The 24,215-nt window shown below is 37.2% G+C and overlaps 1 protein-coding gene across 2 annotated transcripts in view; it reads right to left on the reverse strand.

Annotated features, from left to right (window-relative positions):
• Positions 1-345: 345 nt before the first annotated feature.
• The window catches only part of BABAM2 (BRISC and BRCA1 A complex member 2), a 179,944-nt gene continuing 156,074 nt past the window's right edge, over positions 346-24,215 (reverse strand). For both annotated transcript variants that reach the window (XM_069800335.1, XM_069800336.1), the window contains exons 11-12: positions 22,604-22,757; positions 346-3,657 (exon numbers count right to left, since the gene is read on the reverse strand). In XM_069800335.1, the coding sequence (XP_069656436.1) occupies positions 3,594-3,657; positions 22,604-22,757 (218 nt within the window). In that variant the 3' untranslated portion in view covers positions 346-3,593. The remainder of the gene's footprint in view (positions 3,658-22,603; positions 22,758-24,215) is intronic.

The following is a 24,215-nucleotide window of genomic DNA, read 5'->3' on the forward strand; positions in this document are numbered from 1 at the left end:
GGTAAGAAGTCTCTGTGTAAAATTACACTTAAGGTACTGCACTTCATTGCTAAATCCTGTCTTCAGCTGATTCACCAAAGATGCTTACTGCTGCAAGTGCCAGACAGGATGAGAAAGGAAACACACAGAGAAACATGCCTAGTGAGGGTCTAACAATGCGTAGAAGATCCGTGCTAATTCTAGCAATGATTTCTTCTCAAAAACTGACTCAGGTCTGCTCTGTCTATGAATAGGAGGATGTTCAAGGATACTGATGATACCAAAACTGCTGCTGATTCAGCAAACGAAACATGTTGATCAACAAAGCAATGACTAGTACAACAGAAAGATCAATGAAGGCTAAACTACGTATGATATAGTTAACTTTTATTTATTCTTCCAGCTGTTTGTCCAGTCTCTCCAGCAACTTCACAGAAAGTCTAAATTTGAATCTGAAAGATTTGGTATTGCTTCTAGCACAGTGGATTACATATGCAGATGAATAAAGGCTTGACTGTAATTTTGCACTTTAAGGACTTTCGGAAAATTGTGCATTAATGGCGCATAGTAACTAGAGACTTACTGTATTCTTTCAATCAAAATTATGACAGAGTAGAATTTAGACTTTTTGATATGTTTGTAGCACTGCTGTTTTTCCCCTATGTTTTGTGGTTCTCATAAACCAAAGGAACTAGCCTAGGTCTGACTGCTCCTTTCAATTGCATATATTGTGTAATAGGAAAGAAAGCGCTGAAAGTCTCATTGCCATTAAACTGGCCACAACGGATATTATCACAAAACAGGAGATAAGAGAAATGACTCCAACTTACTAGATTACAACTTTTGTGACTAAATTAAATGCCTTCAACAAATACTTGATTTGATATAAAAATATTCAAACTAACTCTCTTTTCCAATGTAGTATTTATATGGTGATCCTCCTTCTGGAGAGAAGAGTTCACTTGTTTCCATGTTTCTCCTTCCAGTACCCCATTTGTAGTGCTAACACCCCCAATACCTTCTTCTGAGAACTATCAGGAAGGGCTCTATAAAATACTGTGCAGGTCAAAGAGTACAAGGTGGCTTTGAAAAAAAGAAAATGTTCATTAAGAAAAATGCCTTTTCTTCTAATCTAAAATTTGATAGGCTTGCAGACTTTATCTTAAACACAAACAATTTGGTTTCTAAACGTCTCTACCTTTTTCTTTTCTTTTTTTCAAAATACTATCAGCTGTAGCATGATGTAAAACTAGACTGAAACCATTGCTTCATTTCCATATATGCTAGTGAAAAGTTGGTGAAACTACTGAATTCAATATAAGGAATTGCTGGTTTAGGCTTTCTATATCCTCAAAGACTTTTCTTACATGGCTTCTAAAACTCTTAGTCCTTCAATAATAAAGCAGTCCTTTGTCCAAAATTACTAGGACTGAGGTAATGCATTTTTGGTTGAAAATGCTTATTAATTATGAAGATTGGACCTCTTCTCGAAACATATTGCAATTGCTAGCCTTTGAATCATGGTAACTTCTGAAAAGATAAAAAAAACCCAACCGGTGCCACTTGGACAATCAGGTATATAAAGCAAACACTATGTCCTGAGGCAATCACTACAACACTGAATCAAACACAAGGGTACAAAACGTAAGACTCCAGGAATCTACTGATGCAACTTGAGTGTTTGGTTTTTACCTTTTGAAGATGGCTAGAGATTGTTTCTATAAGATTTTGAACACTATGAGAACAAATGTTTTTCATTAGCCATCCTTCTCCCACCCCATTCACAAGAGTTGAATATGTGTGTGTGGCTTTGCTATTCACATAAAACCATTATCCTTCACATCTGCTGTTAAGTCTTGGTTTGCATGCAAAAGCCTAATGCAATGCCTCCATCAATGGAAATTGGGCTCAGACCTTTGGAGCTGTTTACAGCCCTCAGATAATGCAGCAAGAGTCACAAGGGGATGGGTCACAGGACAAAATATGCCCCCTCCTCTGTAGAGTTGCAATAAGGCTTCTGATTTTGTTTGCAGCTTAATTTCCAGCCAAGACCTTCAGTATTAAACATAAAACAAAATTTTGCCTATCAACTAGCTAAAAATACCTGTTGTTTCTAGAGGCAAATTATTTGCATAATTCTTAATTATTAAGCTTCACTGCTCAAAACCCATCCACATTTTCTAGGTGGACATTCCCATGGAAAGCACTATTTTTAATCTAAAATAACAAATTTTAGAAAGGGTAGGAGAATACTGCCAATCAAGTAACTTGATGATATTTCATTGCATATGCAGGTAGTGGTGCTATAGTGAATAATTTCAAATTAAATGTCTTCCAGTGCCACTGTATCATCTGCATACTATTCATTTAGTTCCTTATATTTAGCAGAAGTAGGGCACATTTTCCATATGCCATTTATAAGCAACATACACTGTTAATTTTATTCCTTACTGGAAAGTACCCTGGTCTATTTACAAATTAATTTGGGAAGTGACATCATGACACTTAGCCCCAAATGGTGCGCCTGACACAAGCATGAAAGAAAGGATGAATAGGTGGGATTTTGCATTTGGCATTTCAGAATTAGGGAATGTAATATTTCCACTTATATACACTTAAAATTATTTCTGAGAAGACATGTTGAACTTAAGCATTAAGCTAAATACCTATAGCCCTACATTCTTTCATCAGTTGTTTTCCAAGACATCATTCATTCCTTTGTTGAAAGTTTGCTTCTTAGCAGTATTTATCTTACCTGGAAAAATTACACATCTATGAAAGAGCTTTATTTCATTACATTGGTACTAATATATTAGTACCATATTTGTTATATTGGTACTAACACATATATTCTTGTTATATTGGTACTAAAGAAGTAGAACTTTTTCATAATGGCAAGGGGAGCTCGTTAGAAAAACACCAGAATTGTACAACTGGAAATAAAAACAAAGCATAAAAGCATAGCATTTCATAAAAGATGAGCTTTCAACTGAAATATTAAAAAAAAAATCTCCAACACCCTGCCACACTAATATCAGACCAACTTGAAAGGCACTGAGAACTGAACTGTGCAACTCATATCCATACCTGTGAGAGTAACAACCACAGCAAGACACAAACCTCCAAGGCAGAATATGACACTGTACAGTCCATTAGGCATTCCTGGTACATACGACAGTTTTATATTTTTTTTAGGATAAGCTGAAAATATTAACTAAATATACAAATTAGATTGTATTTCCATGGGGAAAAAAAAATAAATCCAATTTACACCATCTGAAGACAAGGAAACAAGGCATAACATAGAGGACGTTGTTGGCACAAGAAAATGTTATCACATCAAAACACGCCCTTTTAAATTTAATCCAGTAGATATATAAAGGAATGGTGGTGGCAAAGGCAAAGGGACAGGACGAATATCAAATATTCAGTTTTAAGCATGCCAGTGAGGTCTCCATTTCAGAAATCTGACAAAAAATGAAGCTACCAAAACCATTTCAGAGGCAAGAAAGCACCTATCAAGACAGTCCAACCCATTTCCAGGCATTCTTCTTGTGGGCTGACACACGCAGACTGAAGGATCTGTCCAGTATTATCTCCATGCCCAAGGCTGCCTAAAGCTTCCCATTAGCAAATGCTGCCTCCTGGAACTGAGGGACAAACGTTTTGAAATATGCCCTAGTGAAAAAAAGAAAATGCATGGTTAGGAAGGAGTAAACTTAGAACATGGTGTGTGCATCTATACAGCCAAAGTTTTAACAGAGAAGCATAATGTTACCATGCTCAATCCGTTACTAGATCTCATAAATGGGTAGTGTTTTTCTTACAAGTTTTTAGTATGCAGCAGATCCATACACTTCAGCTTTCTAAACCCAGCCGTACTTCTTTCTTCAGTGTCCTCACCGCTGACCTCTTAATGCGGTCAACATCAGTAACTTGACACTGTCAGAAGAGCCTGATGGACCAGCCATATTTTATCCAATGCAAAGCTCCAGAGGTAAACTGTATTATGCACTGAAAATAAATCTTTGAATGGCTGTAGAAGTGAGAAACACTTAGATGGCCCACAAGTGTGGCTACGTCACTGCCTGCAGCATTTTATAACTGGGACTTCTTGATGCAGTTGATGTTCACCATGTTTCTGGGATAAAAAGTTCCCCCGCCCCCCCCCCCCGCTGAAGAAAGCTTCACATGTGGTACCAAAGGCCCAAAGACAGACAAGTCAATGGAGCAGGAAAATAATGAAGAGAAGTCAGAATATGTGCAGGAGATAAGCTCTTTATCTGTCTCCTTACAGAAACCTTGATGTGATACAGAGTCACTGTTGATGGCAGTACTTTACATAAGATGTAGCAAATAAATACTAACACCTTGGATGAATTGTAATTCCTTTTATTAGACTTTGAAAGTGAGAACATTATTCTATAAGTTAAGATGTGCTTTGTATATTTTGGATCTTAGTCTGTCTTCTTTACAAAGAATCAAATGACTCATAAATCTGTAAAATGAGCTGATCTAAGGATCCAAAATTGAGTGCGAACTCTACCTTTGAGTTTATTGCACTGAAATACTCAACTGCGTACTAAACATATTTTATGTATCCCAATTATACCCTTTATTTGCAAGTTATATTAGAAGCTGCTTCATCATTCTGCCTTTGGTTTCTGCCTACTACTTTCTGCACCAAACTTTCACTTTCTCTTATTTTTTTTTTTAAACATTTTGTTTTCTGTTCTTATTACTGATCTTTATAAATTTCTATGCAAGGAGAACCTCCTCCTGTTCTCCCTACCAAAAAAACCCCCAACCCCCCAAACCAGCCAAAACTGAAGTGAGAATAGCTACAGTTATGTTCACATTGTTACCCATCTCTCTAGTGGTATACCTCCTGAAGCAAACATATGCTGATCATCTCCATAATCATGGTATGTGTTTCATAATTTGGGTAGAAGCTTTGGCAATCACTGAACACTAATCATACCCCCTCACATCTAAAAAAGTTGCAAGATCACAAAAGAGAATGCTCCCCTCTCTTGTGAAGTTGTGCCTAGCAATTTAATTAACAGATAGCTGCAGTCAACTTTTGTACAGAAGCTGTAAAAACACATGAGATACCATCCAAAGTTTAAAAGAACAACGGAAAGTAAAAGCATTTCTGTACTGAGAAGCTGAGCCCAGAAATGGAAAAGAAAAGGACAACCAGCACACACATTTTGTAGCATACACAGATTGTGCTGTGTATTTACAGAATACACTTTGATTTATTGAATCAAAATTCAGAAAGCAGCCCTCATAATCATGCCACAGAAGTGATTGTTCATCCTGGCACATACGCATACATAAACCAGCTGAGAAGGTACACCTGTCATCTGATCTTAACAGTTGAATGCCACTTTTGTATTTGTGTTTTTATAGCATACCTTTGAAACAGTAGCCTCTTTATATCCCAGTCAGCTCTACATCATTTTGCTAGCTCAAGGAATATCACTTGCACATTGTCAATGCCAGGATCCTTTTATTTCTCCTTGCATTATCTGTCCTAACATTTAATTACATTTCCTCTGCTTGCTTATTTTAAGTAGTTTCTTCCTTCCCCTTTGATAGCTTCTCTGCAGACTCTCTTCCATGCACATGCTCTTCTTACTGACTTGATAAATGTTACTTAAAACTTCCCTCTTCCTAAATTGCAAAAATTCTTAATCACATTAAATGGCATATAAGCAGAAGCATTTTCCTATGTTTTCTTCCTCTTTTGAACTTTATAGAATTTCTGTGCTTTGTATTAAAACCACACTTACAGCATTATATTTCAATGACTTTTCTGTTAGGTAAATTTCAGAACGAATGCTTCTGATACCACATACACCCTCCCACACCATCTTTATCTACAGTTGCATCCTTTCTTTTCACTGATGTCTGCAGTAGAGCTTGTATCCTTTGCTGCAAAACTAAATCTAACACCTCCCTACATTCTGATCAGATGTACTATTTCAAAGAGGATGTTATTTCACTGGTAGTTCATATGAACCTCTTGGCGATGTTCCATTCACTATGAAAAATTCCATTAGTACTTCATAATTTGTAAATGTCTACTTTTTTCTTTCCATACTTTAAAGTACATGCTGAAGTTTGCCCTTATCATTTGTGGTCTTGTCCAGACTGAAGCAAATGTAGTACCACATATTTACCCAGGATATGTTCCTCCATTTCTGCCCCTCTCCCACACATCCTAGGTATCTGAGATTAAAGACATTTTGGAAAAAAACATTTGGAAAATTATGGTTCATCACACACACACAAAAAATAAATCACCCCCCAACTCCAAACTAAAACAAAAAAGATCCTGCAAAGAGATCCAAAAGCACAGTATAGTTGATAGGACTGTATCAGCTACAGCACATGTAATAGACCAAAGAGGAAAGATGAGGAAGTAGGAGAAGGGAGGTTAAACTGCTTCGATATTAATGAACACTGCATATAGGGAGGGAATGGCAAGTGTTTAGTGTATAAAAGCAACAAGACTTATTTTGAGTATATATGGAGTAGAACAGGCAGCAAAGACATTACTCATTATTAGAGCTTGCTGGAATTTTTTTTTTTTTTAAAATCATGTGACTGTTTCAATGGAAAATTACATTTTTACCCATTTGCTTGCATTTCTGTGGAAAAAACACTGAGTTTTTATGAGGAAAAGAAGGAAAAGAATGAGGTACTTCAGTTTGGCTTGATCTGAGAAGAGATGTACTGGTTTGTAGAACTGAGCATAAACAGTGAGTTTGATATTAACCTCCTTATCTGCGATCCAACATCTCAGAGACGACGTATCTAGTCACACAGACAAGGCCCCAGTCGTAAATATAAACATAAGAGCAGAAGTAGCCTCTTCAAAGGACCCAGTCCATGAAGAATGATGGGATAAACCATGAAAATTCTTGCTTCCAGGAGGCGTTGTGCTACTGCTGGCAGATGCATGATAGTGTCATATTAGCTGCATTTTTTTCACATGTTCAAAGCAAAATTTTTTTCAGAACTTTTTCCTTTCATCTGAATTTTTGGGACAAAACCATATGTTAAAATATTTGAATTTCCTGTGAAACGGAAATTCTGACATTTTTTCTCCCCTGCAGAGTTTACCAGTAAGGAAGAAAAGAATAAGCACCAATTACTGGCTGAGTGAGTAAGTTTCATCTATCAACCAACTGGTATTGAGGTCAAAGCATACATGTTTCCACACAAATACAACCATGACATGGACATACGTCACAATGGATTACAAGAAATAACTTTAAAAGAAATATAAAATTTTCTAAAGGATAATACTCTGTTACAGACTGGATGGTAAGGACCTCCATCACATGGAATACTATTCCTTTTAGAAAGGTTTTAAATTGATAGAAACACTCATACTCCAGCAACCTGTACATACATGCACAGAGAAACAGGGAATGTAAACATGGACTTTGGATAAAGATTCTTTTCTCATACCCTATTCACACAAATCTACACCCTCAATAACTTTCATCTGTGCTACACCACAGGAATTCACATAAAAATATCTCAATTTTTTTTGTTTCAGACACTTTGCCACATGATACTTTCAAGTAGCTCAGAAGTGTTTTGAAATTATTATTTACATCCACTAGGTATGCTTTTCAGCTTGAAAACTGTTATTAAAAAAAATTCAGTAATTTGGGTACCTGTTGAATTACACTGAAGATGCAGAAAGCTAACCTGACCTAGGGTTTCTCTAGGCTGTGTCATATGGCAGAAATCAGTTTTTGATCAATGCTTTTTCTCCTTTCTGGGAAACGCAGAGTTCCTTCTTTCTCCTGCTTTACCATGTTCTTGATTGGTCTGTGTCACACTGACCTTACACCAAGCTCACAAGAACCGCATAAAATGCTTCTTCAAGTACAGAGAAACTGGTCTGTACAAAGTCCACAGATATTCTTTGTGTGAGTGTTGAGTACAATGGCTCTGCATCCCTCTTGTAATGGTTTATATCTTAGCTTAAACAGTGTTTAAAGAGTTGTTTTCTTTTCAGCTTAGAGTGGGTGCCAATCTTGATACTCATACAGGCATACATCTAACTCTTTGTTGAGTATCTTACTGTAAGAATCTATTGGGTTTTGTCTATTTGATTTGTTCCCTCAAATGGTCATTTTCCAAGGTCAAGGTAGCAAGTTATGGGGTTTCTATGGAAATTTTTCTTCACCACTCCAGAAAAAACCCCACATTTTGCTGTAGTTAACCACTACATACACTTGATAACAGTACATTGTATTTCAGGTGCTACGCTCAAGGACATCTGCTGACAGTAAAGCACTTATCTTTCATTCACCTTATTATCCAGTGAAAAGAAAGTCTTGCTATTGCAAATGGTAAGTATCTAAAAGAAGGTAGAATTGGATCGCTCGTTGTTTACATGTTTTCTAGTGATATAAAACACTGACTGTGGTACAAGGTCTCCAGAAGCCCATATATGTCAAAATCCTAGGGTGTGGGTTTGCAGTGCTTAAAACATACTTGACTCAGAATTCACATGCTTTTGTGAAATTTCGTTCTAATTGTAATGTTTTTTCCAGTATAACTTGGTGCTGGGTTTTTAAAATGTAGTTGGTAGAAAATCTTCATTGACCATTTGATAATACTTTTTGCCTTCAGATTCCTATGCTGAAAATCTGCAAAAGATTTTAAATTATGTAGCTGCTGCGATCTCCTATCAAACACCATCACATATATTTATGGTGAAAGCATTCTAACGCTGTAACGCATTTGCTTTCTGCTATTGCTTTTGCTTGACTGGTGCTATAGCCAACTATACAATGGTGTTCTAGTTACCACTTACTGTGTAATAAAGTTAGAAGAGTTGTCTAGGTGTTTCTATTTCTCTTAAAATCTTCATGTGGGAAATTCAGAGCAGAACATAGAGATTCAAACTCCATAAGGAAAAAAGCTTACAAAATGCTATACCAATGAGATTTCTGCTTTTTGTGTCTGGGACAAGGACATTCATCATGGGGTGATGAATCATCTTCCTAAGTCATTCACAAAATAGATGACCCTTAAACTTCTCAGTTCAAGAGTGCCAAGTTTTTCAGCACACTGATCTCAAATTAATCCATGCTAGCCCTGTTTGCACTCATATGTTTTATGTTTCAGCTCAAGATGTGGGAGTTTCAAGTGCCTTTTCCATCAAGAGATGATTTGAGGAAAAGAAGGGGGATGAAGTAATCCTGATGGTCCACATCAAGTATAGTTAGCTGTATAGCAACATGTCTATTACTAATACAGTGTATTTTTTACTGGGAAATGAAAGCCCTTAAGCCAAAATCTTGATCTTTTCACAAAGACACATGGGCTGTCATTACTTTCTATCACCGCATCTGGCACATGTATTGTGTTACCTCTCATCAGAAGACAGACTCAGGTTATTGTACTTGCATTTTTTTCCTACTATTGGCTTTGAAAGCAAACTTTATTCTTAAATATTACCCATTATTTAAATATTCTAATTCATTCTTGTAAAATGTTTTAGTTATCTACTGTGACTATGGTTTAATTCTGAAAATATTAGCCTCTAATTATAGAACAACCTTATTGTATTCAAAATCATAGTAGCTAGTATATTTGATAAATACATCCCTTTTCTCCTATTCTAGGCAAGGCATACAGGAAAATGTGGGGTTCTTTTCCTCAACTTTTTCAAGCTAATAGATCTGACTTAAGCAGGCACTCCTGTAGTCATGGGGATCTCTGAATAGTTCTACGTAACCCTTTCAAGTCTTCTGGAGTCGGGTCTGTAGCTAGGACACCCTTTTCAGCAGTCCTCTGTTGTCTGAATTGTCCAGCAGATTAACAGTAAGTTTGAGTATTCTGCAAATGCTATTATTTACCCCGGGACTGAGGTGAGGACTGAATTGTACCCCTTTTAGCTGTATTAGATACAGCTAAGAATCCCAGGCATTTGCCCCAACTGCTGTCCATTTCTTTTAGAGGAGCTGTAACTCTAGGATTTGCATCATTTTGCATCCCATATTTCTTTCCTTCTGCACCCTAAAGGAACTGCTGCAAGACATCTACAAGTTTCTTCAAATCCACAGAATGCTGACAGAAAAATATCTAGTCCAGAGATAATTGATCTTCATGAATTAGTTAGGACAGCAATGTTCTCCCATCTTCCAATTAAATCAGGTGAAAACAGGAACTAAGAAGGGCGTAGGTCAGAGTAAAGGACAGCCTGAGGCTTCTTCAGGTCTTTGACCTATTCCTCCCAGACTAGTATTATTATGCTGACACCTTGCAATAAAATCTTGTTACATAAATTATTTCAAGAGCATAGCCATATTAGAATTATAAAAGAGCTTCTCCTAGGCTTTATCAACGTCATCTGATTATTCACTTTTTGAAGTATATGGTATTTTTGCACGGAGCATACATACATATGTAGCATGCCTTTGTATTTTTATGTTCCTGTTGCAACTTGTTTTGACACAATGAAAATTGTTTTGAAAATACTGAACACCTACAACAATCCCTTTTGGGTGCCAGACAAGAGAATTTGTCCTCCTGTGACTATGCAAGCACAGCCAGCTGGTTGGCTTCATGGAACCCCTAATAATTCATCTCCTGTGTAGAAGATATTTACCATAACTCTCCAAACTCTCTAGGATTTGCTGTTTATTTATAACTGAACAAAATCAAAGATGCCAACCTTTCTTTTTTTTATATATAATTGTTTTCTTTTTAAATTCCGCTTGTCAGGAGCTATCTAATTCAACATGACTAGTACTAATTAACAAAAGGAACTTAAATTAAGAAATCGTTACATTAATTCCAATAGTGGGTATGTATCTAGGTCATATTCCATATGAGTGCTCATTAGGTCCTTTACAGGTAGTTATACCCTCCTCCTGCATCTCTACACCTTGTGTTTAACAAGGGCTGAATGTAAAAGTGTGGAAACTACTGAAAGCCCATTCTTTTCAGACGTTGGAATAGGCTGCCCAGGGAAGTGGTTGAGTCACCATCCCTGGAGGTATTCAAAAAGTGCGTAGACGGGGTACTCCATAACATGGTTTAGTGGGCATGGATGATGGTTGGACTCGATGATCTTGAAGGTCTTTTCCAACCTAAATGATTCTACAATTCTATAGTTTCTCCTTGTAAACTCAAACACGAGACATTTAAACCTCTTTGCTATTTTTACTACATATAATGCATTAAAAACATATTTCCATTAGGCAAACCACGTTGTCTATTTATTCATAGGCCCTTCCACAGCATTCCTCACCAGGCTAAAGATACACGAGCACTCACGCAGAGCAGAATAACCCAGCCTCCTGCTTTGGGATAACTATGGGGTAACAGGAGATTAATTCTCTGCTAGACATTTTACAACACCTCTGTTAGGAGAAAATGACTGTTAAAACAAATTAACATTCTCTCCAGATCTAAGATATTAATAACAATTGAAGTGACAAATAGTTCCCAGCACTCTAACTTTTGGTTGCATGGCTGGAATCAGGCTGTAGCAGGCAGGCCCACAACAAGGCCAGGCTCCAAGTGGCAAAGGCTCAGGAGCTAATGAAAATCAGGACTATTATGGCACGCATTAGGCATTCAGGAGGCAGCAGTATTTCTAAACCACCATTCAAACCCGAACATCACTAAAACTTATACAAGCACAGCAGCAGAATGATAAAAGGTACCTTCCAGGATTTCTTTATCACTTCAAATACACATAACGATACTTGGCACGCATTCATGTTTCTAAACTAAGCTTCTTGATGGTATGCTCTTTGGGATGTGGTTATAATTTCCTTACTAGGCAGCTTTACCTATAGCAAATATTTTGCTTTTATATGAAACACAATGTCTACACAGTTCTCCATTTTATACATCTCCAAAACTGGTGATGTCAAGCAAACATCTGAAGTGTTTATACAACAGCAAGACAATAGTTCTTAAATTACTGCTACTGTAACTGGCTGAACACATAAAATGTACAAAGGAGTCAGTGCACAATGCCATTATGCTGCTGGCAATTTTTATTCCGGGTGCCAAATTCATCACATAATCTCTCTTCCTCTTCTAGTATTTCTCTCTACCTCCTTTTGCTGTGTTTTACCTACAAGGAGTTTAGTAAACTTGCCCACTTCTACCTGCCAGTCTACACAATGCACTGACTGTGCAGCCAGGCTGATGGACAGGACAGTAATCAAGCATCAAGAGAGCTGGAGGTCTGCCACTGGCAGCCATCAAAATGCAAGTTTTCAAGAAATACTGTTGCCTTCAGCTCAGTTCATAATATTACATGACATAAAATCATCTCCAAAATTAAAAGCAAAACAAAACATGTGCTACCAAAACCATAACAGGAAACAGAAGTAGTAGAACTAGTGAAACTAAGTACACATCTCAAGTTTAAACATTAAAATTCACTCATGTCCAAGAGCTGTTTTCTGTATTTTATTAACAATGCCTTTTTACTCCAGAAGTTCTTGTTGGAGTTATTACCATTTTTTATTCAAGTCACAGAGAAAGGTACAAAAAAATGGTTATATTTAGACACGTTTTTGAATGGTTTGCTGATTGCAGAAATAACAGGTGGCTTTACTCCAAAGCAAACAGAAATAAAAATTAAGTTTTCATTTGGTTATACATTTGTGTGCCAGTTCCAAAAAACTATGATATCAATTGATTTTATAAATGAAGTCAAGAATTCAACATAGCTCTGTTGTAAAAATTAAGATGACTTTGCTACCCAACTTACCATAAAGCGAAATGAATCTTGAAAATTTGTCCAAATCACAAAACAACCATAAATATAATAACCTGACTAAAGGCAAAATAAAAAGGAAGGGAGCTCTAGGGAACTGCTGTGGAGCCAGGACTGTAGATCATTATGTAGGCTGGCAATTAATGTTTATTTTAAAGCAACAGCATAAGTAGGGTCATCACTTTGCAAAAGATGGTAAGTTTGGTTCCAACAATATACATGCTACCAAATGCATGGACCTTTACTGACAATTACAGATAAAAATTACAGCTACTGGACATAATCAGTGCATATAGACCAAGGCCAGTAACTATGCAAGCAACTTTTTTGAATCATGTGGAAATCAAGATTCTGGGATTTATTCTCTCACAGGTTTCCACTATGGATGTTTGGGAATTTACAAAGGTGTATTGCACAGACACAGTAGGTCTAAGTGTTCCAAAGCATACATAGCAAAATGAACCTCTTGTTTTGAAACAAAGCCTTCTGCTTGCCAGTTTAAGAGAGAAACACTTCACTTCCTTCACCTTCTCCACAATGTACATAAATAGATTTGCTTCAGTCAGATGAAGGCTTGTGGTCTTAGATCATAGCAAATTCTGCTTCTGCTTTCTTAACTTCCATTTTCCCCTCAGGGATTACTCAGTCCCAGGGTAGCGGGTGTCTGTGAAGGGGGCACTGGAATATCTCTGTCACAGCATGGTCACTCCACTTCCTTACCAGTGGATCATGAGAACGATATTCCAAGGCCATCATGGAAAAATTAAGTCTTTTTAAATACAGTGCTAATTCACAGGAAATTTCCAGTCCTATGAGCTACAGTGTGACAAGCCTGCTCTATTTTTCCTATTCGCTCAAGTGCCATAGCCATATTTTTCCACTCCAGGTAAAGGTTAACTTCTTAAACAGATAGTGTTTATTCAAGACACTTATTATTTCCTCCTATCTAGGCTACATAAGCGCACGCTGAACTCTACATAAGCACACGCTGAACTCTGTTGTTGGAGAGCAATTATTTAGCAAATCATTTAGTAGATTTGAAGGAGAGTCAATGCCAGACAAGATACAACTAGGAACCTCCTCTAACTATAAAAGGCAGGGTGAAGAATGTGATGAAATAAGGAGGGGGGAAAGTAGGGACGATACAAGAAGCAGCAGAAAGCAGAAAAGACTGGGTAAAACCACATTCAGGAGTGAGGCTTGTAAGGAAAAACAAGTGTAGAGATTCAAGAAGAGAGGAGATCACAGAAGTAATAATAGAATTTGAATGATCTTTAAGAGATTATTGAATCCCTTAACTGTACTTCAGAGGCAGAAATGAAGGGTTATACCACAGATGCATCCCTAACCAGTCTGACAACTGGCATCCCTGAAAACAAAGTTTGCTTGCAGGTGAAAGTACTGATTTCATCATGCCATCCGCTTTGCTTTGGCAGATCACTTATCAACAGGGGCCGAAGGCAACATACCAAAACATAAAAGAAAACTCCTTGGATATTCATTAGGACAAACCAGTCAGAAGGAAAGGGATGAGATGCCACACATCTGTGATTATATAAAACATATTGAAGAAGTTATTTCTCTTTGCTATTTAAAAGATATATGTTTGCTATTAGAGGTAAGAGGAAATTCTTAAAAGGTCAGAAACCTCTCCAAATGGGGAAAACAGAGAGAAACAAACCTTAACACTTACAGGTAAAAGCAGAGTTATGCAGATAAAAAATTAATTTGAGGAACAAATTAGCTGTGGTCCTCCAAGTAAAAACTTGTCAAACAGTACAAAAGCTGGTCAAAAAGTAAAAAGAACACTCAGAATAAGTAAAGTCATAAAGAATAAATGAAATTATTTTTGCATCCAAGTACACTGCAGAGGTGCTTAAAGAGGCTGCCATACCAGCACCCTGCTTTACAAGGGATGTACCAAAAGATCTGACTCACACAAAAATGTCAGCCAAAAAGGTAACGAACAAATCAACAAGACACACACAAGCAGGCCCAGATGATACTCACACCCAAGTTCTAGAGAAATTCAAGTGTGAGAAAGTTAAATAGTTTGTAACCTCCTGCTTAAAACAGCTTGGTACCAGAGAAGTGTGATCTCAATTAAAAAAAGGTCTGGGAGGATGGAGGGAACGGTGGACCAGTAAATCCCATGTCCATACCTTACAAATTGGTAGAGACTGTTATAAGAAACCATAAATTTATAAAAAGCCCAGAATTAGTTGGCTTGAGTAAATACAGTATATTGGGTAGGAGTCAAACTTATGCTTCACAAATGTCGTCTTTTCTTAAGGTACCAAAAACATGTGGACAAGAAAGATTCAAGTGACACACACTGCTCAATTTTCCTACAGGCATTTGGAAATGTCTTTCAAAGGCTTTTAAAAAACTGAATTACCACAGCAAGAGAAAAGATCCATGAGTGGATAAATAGCAGGTCAAGATAAGAAAAATAAAGATAGGAATGAATGATGAGTACTATTAGGGTAAAGTCACCTGAGAACCGCACAGAAATGGGTGTTTTGACCTGTGTTGTTCAACATATTCCTGCATGACCTGCGAAAGTGAGCAAAAGAAGATGGCAAAGTTTGCTAATGCTAACAATTTAGTCAGGGAAGCAAAAATGAGGCACAATTATGATGAACTGCAGATGGTTCTTACAGCACTGGGAGACTGGGAGATAAAATACCGGATGAGAAGTCAATACTGACAAACATGAAAGGGAGATATGTGAGGGAAAGATTTAATTTTACATACACAAAAACCACGGGCTCTGAAAAACAGAGAGTAAGGAGATCTTGGTGCTAAAATGTCAGCGTAACCTTCAGTCATACACAGAAAACCAAATCAGACGCTATTAGAACTGGAATAGAGAGTAAACCAGACAATATCACTGTGTCACCATATAAACACATGGTGAATGTATCATGAGTAACGTGCAGTTCCCTGTCTCAGAAAGAACACAACAGAAATAGTAAAGGGATAAAGAAGTGGGACAAAGGAGATCAGAAACATGGAAAGGTTCTGTAGAAGGAAGGAGTGAGCAGAGCAGGAGAAAAGGTGACAGAAGAGATGTGAAGAGGTTCATAAAATCATAAAGGTTATGGAGGGGATCAGTGGATTAATATTTGTTGCCTCTTTTCATACAAGAACTAGGGGGTAACAACTGGAGCTAGCAGGAGGTAGGAATGCAAAAAGCCAACAAAGCTTGTTCTTCACACCACGTTATTTGTGCAATGCCTTGACACAGAATTTTGTGATGTTATGATGTGGTTTCAAAAAGCAATCAAACAGAAGGAAAGCTAGATAGGGCTATTGAACAGAAACATACCAATTCTGGATATAGAAATCCTTGAAGATGGTAGAACGTGCCAGGAAAATACAACTACATGCTCTGCCATGCTCTTCCACAGGCATTGGCTACTGCCTATTAGAGACATCATACTGGGCTAAATGAATGTTGAGTTTGACCTACTATGACTGTTCTTTGTGTTCAACAGAGCAATTACAAATATTACCCAAAAGACAAGACCATAGAGCTTACCTACTGCTTTTACTTAGCTGTTTATTTTGTAATTGATTAAGCAACAGTATTTATCTGGGCTATTAAACTTCAGCTCCTTCCAAAACCATATATTTCTCTCTACCCTTTTCTCTCAAGCAAGGGAGGACATTTTTTTGCATCAGTTCCTAACTATAATTCCATGCTCTAATACAGATCTAGCAGCTTTGATAAATGTGTAATGGAGTTCGCTAATGAAGCCAAATCAGACAGTTTATCATAGTATTTCCAGAACACCACCTAACCCTGGTTATCTAAGAACCACCTACATTAAATTCTAGCCTTTAATTCCTACAAAGCAGTTGTCTTCCAGCAAAGTGCTATTATATTCCACTTCCACCAAGCGAACTCCTCCAATCTCTTCTGTGCATTTCTCTTGTCAATATGAGAATCCTTTTTTGCAGAAAGAATATTCACTATCTATCGACATGCACATATGTACAGTTCACACGTATATACAATGTCTATATAAAACCACAGAAAAACTAGTTGCCTAACAGATTTTATTTCTGTGCACTTCCTAAAGCAGCTATACTTCTCATATTTAAATAGTTGTTTTTCTTTTCCCACAGTCAAAGCTTTAATGAGAAGTGACCAGAAACAAATACCCAGGCCCTTCTGTCTTGGCTGAAATCCACATAATGCATGACAGCACTGAAGATCCCTGGCAGGCACCTGTCAGAAACTAACATACCATAACTTAAGAGTCAGACTTAATTATCCAAGGAGACATTTAAAGAAAAGTACATGAAAAATATGACTCAAAGTGCGACTATCATGTGTATGCACTGTACTCTGTAGTGTATGCAGAGGAACAATGTAAAAAAAAACCAACCAAAACCACCAATATCCTGCAAGAATTCTAATTGAAAGCTGTATCTATTCTGTCTTATATCTTATTATAAAAATAATTTTGTTATTAAGGTTTGCTGGTAAATCAACTGCAGGACATATTACAAGGACAAATGCATTCATTAAGTATTTTAACAAAACATAATTTTTTCTATTTGCCTTTCTACTTTTCATGTGTAGTTCTGATCAGCTGACACTCCCACAGAAAATCAGAGTTTTGATTTAATGGTCTATAAAATCAAATTAACTTCTTTGTAAGCTTCACACAGCTGGGTCACCACATCTCTTCTTGCTATGACTGTCACAGCGTACTGGCCCTTTTGTGTTCTGAAAAAGAGCCCACCAGCAGCAACAAAATGTCAGCTTTACTTGATTTCAGGCAAGAAAATCACTTTTGTTCAGCTTCTGATGCGAGACTATGGAAAACCAAGGAGTCAAACAAGTGACCCAGCTCAGGACCTCACCCCTTAGTTTGTACCTACCCTGCTGCTCTTCTCCAGAAAGAATCCTCTGAGCCTTGCAAATGTTCAGAGACAAAGACGCGAACACGTAGGGAAGGATGATGTACCTACATTTGGTACTTCTGATCCATACTCTCATTTTTCTAATTTTCTTTTTAAGGTTAAGGTAACATGCAACAGAGCCAGAAACAGCCTAGAAAAAAGCTTTCTGAGAAGGGTATATGTGAATGCAAATAAGTTAGTTTTGGAAATCTACTCTTTAAAGATGCCTAACGCGTGTGAAAATCACGTAATACATGAAAATACCATTTGCTACTTTTACAAATAAGCAGGAAAAATACTGAAATACAAATGAAATAATGACAAATTATTTATTGCCTTAATTACAGCTATATCAATTGTGTCTTAATAATTTAAAAAAAAGGATGAGTTGAAAAACTCGTTAATGTCAGTATTGAAAAAAAAAATCATTGGGGTACCAAAATATACTGAATACAACAGCAAGTCTTTGACATATTACGACTGAGTTTGTCTAAACAGCAACACAAAAATTGTGGCCTTTTTTCAAATACCTTTTTGTTAGACCAGAAGATGTATTTCCTCTCCTTACCAGGGAACATTAAAGCTTAAAGCAACTATTTCAGCCAAATAGCACCCAGCACCTTCACATGATACACATCCTCTAATTTGATGATAATCAAGGAAAAGGTATTGATGGGGCTGAAAATGCCATAGCCCAGTGCACCAGCCTGACACTTTCTAATCACAGCATGCTTGCACTGAGCACAAACCTTCCCTGCAGCCGCACTGGTGATACATATGTAGCTTGCACAAGGTGTGTCTGCATATAATCTTAAGCTGCACTTGACCTTATGGCAGAGCAACAGCCAATATACAGTTGAGAGCACTTGAGTCCTTTTAAGCTTTCACCCTTGCAGAGCCCTGAGGAGTATGGAAAATTAACAGCATGTTCAGCAAACACCAGTAAATGGCCAGGGACAACAATGTTATTCAGAAACCAGTTTTATCAGCTACCTTGAAAAAAAGAATATGAACACTTGGAACAACTTTTTATTGTGATACCAGTTTTCCATCCTCCTGCTATTTTTAATGGCAAGTAGGTGGATTTATGTAGGATAAAAGAGTAAACTTAGTCCTGACTTGCTCTCCTTGAAGTATAACCTAAGTCTACAGAGCAGCACTGGGTCAGACAGAAATTGGGCCAGAGTGCATCCAACAACTGAACTTAATTTGTACAAACAAGCAAGTTTTATTTACACTATTCCTTCATAAAATCCCAGGCTTAGAGTCTGCATGTTCTTTAAAGACTCCATTTATGTACACATGAATGCCTATTTAAGCAAAAAACAAGAGAGCTTTCCCATGGAAACCGCACAGAGATGTTTTACTTCACATGTACACCACAAACAAGGCTGCTAACTTTCCATAATTTACTGTATTTTTGTATTTTCTTAGGCTTGGTATTGTATTTTAGGACCAAATCTTTTGAAGAAGCTGCTTACGTAGGAGGCCACAGACATATAAATAAATGACCTAACAGAGGCAAAGCCTGAGATGTGAACAGAGAGGAAATGGCATCTCAGCAGCTTGTAAGAAAATGTTAAAATTTTTGGTTTCCCTGTTTCTAGCTGGAGGAACAGGTTAAAATTTTGCGATTAGTTGAGAAACAAGTAATCTGGAGGCACTTGAAATCACATTATTTAATCAGGACTTGATTCATCCCTTAGAATTAAATCAGGCCAGAGGGCAATCCCTTCACTAAGACAATAGCAAGCTTCAGTTACCAGATGCTATCACTCAGCAAGGAACCTAAGTCAGTGGGCCTCAAAGGAGCCACGTGATTTTAAAAACTGCTTAAGAGGACACAGAGAGAGAGACTCTATTTCATGGACTTTATCAGGCAGGGATAAATTGGTCCAATTACTTCAGCAAGAACACGAGCTGTTTTTCTCTGTGAATGAAAAAGATCCTGCTAAACTTATACTCTGATTTGAGAATTTGCCTTTTAGATTTAGGTGATATGTGTCTAAGTGTGAATGCGTACAATCTACTTCTATATGTATGTATTTCAGGGGAGTAATTTTGCTGCTACTTATAATTACTACTGACTGTCTCAAGACTACAGCAAAGGGTTAAGTTCCAACTTCAAAAGAAATGCCTACCTCTGCTAGGGGCCACAAAGATAAGCAAGGATACCAAGACTTTCAAGTTCAGGCCCTGAGTTGAAGGAATTGGATGGGCTCACCTGTTTGGAAAAAAAACCCCCACAAAAAACCCCAAAAGAACCCTGGGAGAAGGCCGGGCACAGAATCAAAGTCCCTTTGGCATGAATTTATGACAGCTCCGCCCATGAATGAGCCCGCTGGGTTGAGTTGCCAAAAACAGAGGCAGGGCTTGCCAGAATTGAGGATGAGGAAATCTGAGTGATGGTATTTCAAACTTTGTGGTGCTTCTACATGCTATAAAGCAATGCGGTACACATGCTTCATTCAGTACATGACTGGACAGCTAATGAACCCAGTTGGTGCAAGAGCAAGCAAAAGCTGTCCTTCATGGTGTCTTAAGCTACAGTGAGGAACATGGTGTGTAAACTGAACCCTCAAGAGTCTGAGAATAAGGGCAGAGAATTTGGTCAGATAGCAGAACATTAAGTAAGACATCCTGTGGCCCTAGAACAGTAGGGCCAGAAAGATAAACAGAGCATCAAAGGATGCCACGCACTTGGGAGACCATTTGGCTAAGAGGGAAAAAGACTACATAGAAGCAAAACCTAATAGACAGTATTTAGAAACACAAACAAGTTGTCCCTGATTTATCCTGGGCTAAATTTACTTCAGCTGAGCAGAATTACATTGCTTCTAGACGCTAAATCATGTATCCTTTTCTGTTTTTATTTGGGATGTTTTGATGTGGTGCTTGAACGAATATATTTAATTAGAATGCTTTCCTATGTATCTACATATATTCCCATATACTTGGTCCATAACGTGGCTATGGTAAAAATAACATAGAATGAAAAATTATTTGGTTGTGTTGAAACACACTAACCTATTCTAAGAAGCCCTACCAAATATTTTAAACACTGTTTAGATAAGGTGCTCAATTGTGTTAAAAATTTTTCTTAAAATATGCTAACATGTACCATAACATCATACCTTTCTTGATACAGATTTATTTATGGTATCTACTCACGAATCACTAGTTGTTCCTGCAAGCAAAGCACTTTTAACTGGAGCAGCTTCTCTGTCTCTTTGCAGCTCAATGATAGTTATTTCAGACACTGCAGCATACTTTCTTCCCCCTCTTCTCATCATCTTTCTCATGTTATGTATCCAGCGTAAAACTTAAATGCAAAGGCTCAAACATAAGAGTGAATAACCTCACAAAAAATACATGTGATAGTAAGTGTACACATTTAGTGCTTTTAAAAAGAATTGTTATAATACTTCTAAATTTCAAGTGCAGGAAGAAAAGTCCATTTGTATACACCCACTCATAAATGAATGCACTTAGCAGACAGCACATAGGTACTTGTAAGCTTTCAGCTGAAAAAGAAATGCATTTTGTAGTATGATCATAAAAAAAGCCACAGTAATGCTTTCAGGTTTGTGTTTTGTTGTTGGTTTGTTGTTTTTTTTTTTTTAAACAAGATACTCATAATGTTCTGCTAGAGAAAAGAAACAAGTCCACAAAAAAAAAATCTTCATATTTGATCAAGAAATGGCTCTCCTAGACAGTACAGTAGTAAACCCAAATACTAGCAAAAAAATTTCTATTACAATGCATCAAAAATCCAAAATCAAGTGTTACTTGATGTTCTCCATAAAATTTAAATTAGCATGAAATCTGAAAATGCTTCAGTCAATTGTTGTTTGAGTCCATCATTCGCAAATTACAATCAGTCCCTGACCATGCCATTCATTTGATTTACTCAGCTTGAACTGTTTTCATTCGACTTTTATTTACGCATCTTTGCTGATTTAATTTAATCTTCTGATTGTCATTCAAAACATTCATCCCAATATGCCTTGTTATTAATGCAGTTTGATGCCTTTATGTGCTGAACAACTGATAATCAGCCTGCTTAAGTCTCTTGCTGTTCTAACATTTTACACTTCGCAAAATCGAAATACTGCAGCAAGGCCATTGTTCATATTGCTCCATTCAGGTAAAATCTGGTTTGCTTCATTAGAAGATGGGGACAATATCTAACATACAAAAGGGGCACCACTGCCCAGGGCAGCTTGCCCTTGCCACAGAATCATTCTGGGGAGGCTGTCCTGTCATCTTTAACTAAAGGGGATACTGGGACAGAAGTGGTGTCTCCCCAGCCTGAAACAAGGGCTTGCAGAAAAACTGCAGAGGAAAGAGTCAGAGATTCTCTGTTTCTAGCCAACAGAAAAAGCAGTAAAGAAAGAGATATTCAGACTTCCAGCTAACTTTCTCAAATTCTGATAGGACTGCCTCCTATGCCAGATTGGTGGTTTGCTCTACCTCCACCTATTCTTCCATGTCTTTTTATTACAGCCTAATTCCATATCTTTCAGGTTTTTCTTCCTCACTCTCTCCATCTCACATGCTTCCCTTCAGGGTCCCCTCAACACCCACACAAAACCATGGAGTTACCTTGACTGACTGCTACCATGCAGATCACTCCTGCTGGGGGCTACTTTATCTACTTAGATTGGAAGCTCTTTGGAGCAGAGATTGTCATCACTCTGCCCGTACAACGCCTAGCGGAAAGAGACTTCTTTTGATCAGTCCTCTGGCACTACTGTAATAAGCATGATTAATAAAGTATCTGTCTATACTCATAGATGGGAATGCTAGGACTATGTGAGAACAAAAGCAGGTTCAGCTTTTGTAACACTGAATCCATGAAATTTCAACCAACAGATGACCATGTAACAAATGGAATATTTAGTAGGAAACAGCAATCTGACTTACTTTGCTCTCTTGGCCATTTCATTGCCATCCCAGCGGGGGCTGTAAGGGTAATTCTTCTGGGCCTGGGAGTACAGCTGGCCACTGTTAGTGAAGTGGTAGACAGACTGAAATGTTAGGGTTGGTTGATCTCGAGGAAAGTACAGGGGTAGGTCAACTAAAATAAAAAAAAAAAAAAAAAAAGAAGTGTCACAAAAATACACCATTGCATTTTTTTTCCTTTTTTTTTTTACTGGGAATATATCATTCCTTTCTATTTTCTATTGGTGACAGAAAAGGAGAAATTGTTGATTACTTCTAAAATACATTTCTGTATTTCTTATAAGTAATGATTCCAACATATTGCTGTATGGGATGCTTTGCTTTATCAAACGTTTTTGTAAAGTACATAATTAGAAAACTGTTTAGCTAGTGTATTTCTATGCTCATCATAACATTTACACATGATTATTTTGTTATAGAAAAAAACGCCACAGTTATTTTCCTTTATAGTGAAATTTTCCATTTCAAAAATTCACAAAATACATTCTGTTTGGAATGCTTTCCATTCAAGAAACAAATTCCTCTATCTGCTTCAGCCAATTTATTTTAGTACCCCAACGGACACCATTCTCATTTTACAGCCGTGTGAGACCTGAAGTGGTTAAATGATTTGATAAAGCATGTAGAAAGATTCAGTCACATGAGTTGGAAAAGATCTCAACGTGCTGTCATCTGCTAGATAAAATAACTCCCACAAAATGAAAAACACACTGCGAAGTCATTAATACCCAAAATATCTCACTAAAAATAAAAATCAGAAACTCTTAGTTCTCTTTGCTTATTGCCGTCTCATGATCAGCTAGGTCTGGCCGAACAGTAAAATTGACTACAACAGTTAATAATACAGTCAGAAACTGGTTTTTAGCTTTTTCTTTGCTACATTCACAGTTTAGATTTTCTTTGTCTACTTTTGATTTCAGGAGGCTTCAGAAATCTGTAAACTGAGTTATGACAACAGGCTAGAATTATTTACATTAAATGTCTAATCTAACACCAAAACTAAAAGAAGAATGTGCGTTTCTTTTAAAGGTGTAGACTTCATTTATAAAGCACCTACGACCATACTTTTTGTTATCCTCCAGATCAGAATTCTTTAATTCTGCACAATGAAAAAACACTGCAATAGAACAGTAACTCCCTGTAAATCTTAAATAAATCTTTTTTCTATTGGTGTAGCAATGAGTGAAATAAATTAATAAGGTCATAATTCATTCATATAAGCCTGGGTTTTCAGCATTCTCTCTGTCATTTCACAGTCCTTTTTCAAGAGAAGGAAAAGACTCCTAAGTTAATAAACAGGTTGTAATAGCTGAAGTAGGAATCAAAGCAGGTGGCAACATCAGTACAAACAGAATTTGAAGAAAGCAAAAGGAACATTACAGGCCTAAACCCATCCTCAGGCGGAACAGAATCTCCCCTCCAATATGCTTGGTAATGCACTGTATTTTCTACTTTTAAATGCTTCATGGAGCAGAGATTCCAGCACTTCCTTTGAAATCTCTGCTCATAGACTGAGATATAAGTGTAAGACAGGTTTTATTTTTCCATATCCCATGCTATCATCCTGCTAGTT

This window comes from Haliaeetus albicilla, chromosome 13 (assembly GCF_947461875.1).
Source record: "Haliaeetus albicilla chromosome 13, bHalAlb1.1, whole genome shotgun sequence".
NCBI classification, from domain to species: domain Eukaryota; kingdom Metazoa; phylum Chordata; class Aves; order Accipitriformes; family Accipitridae; genus Haliaeetus; species Haliaeetus albicilla.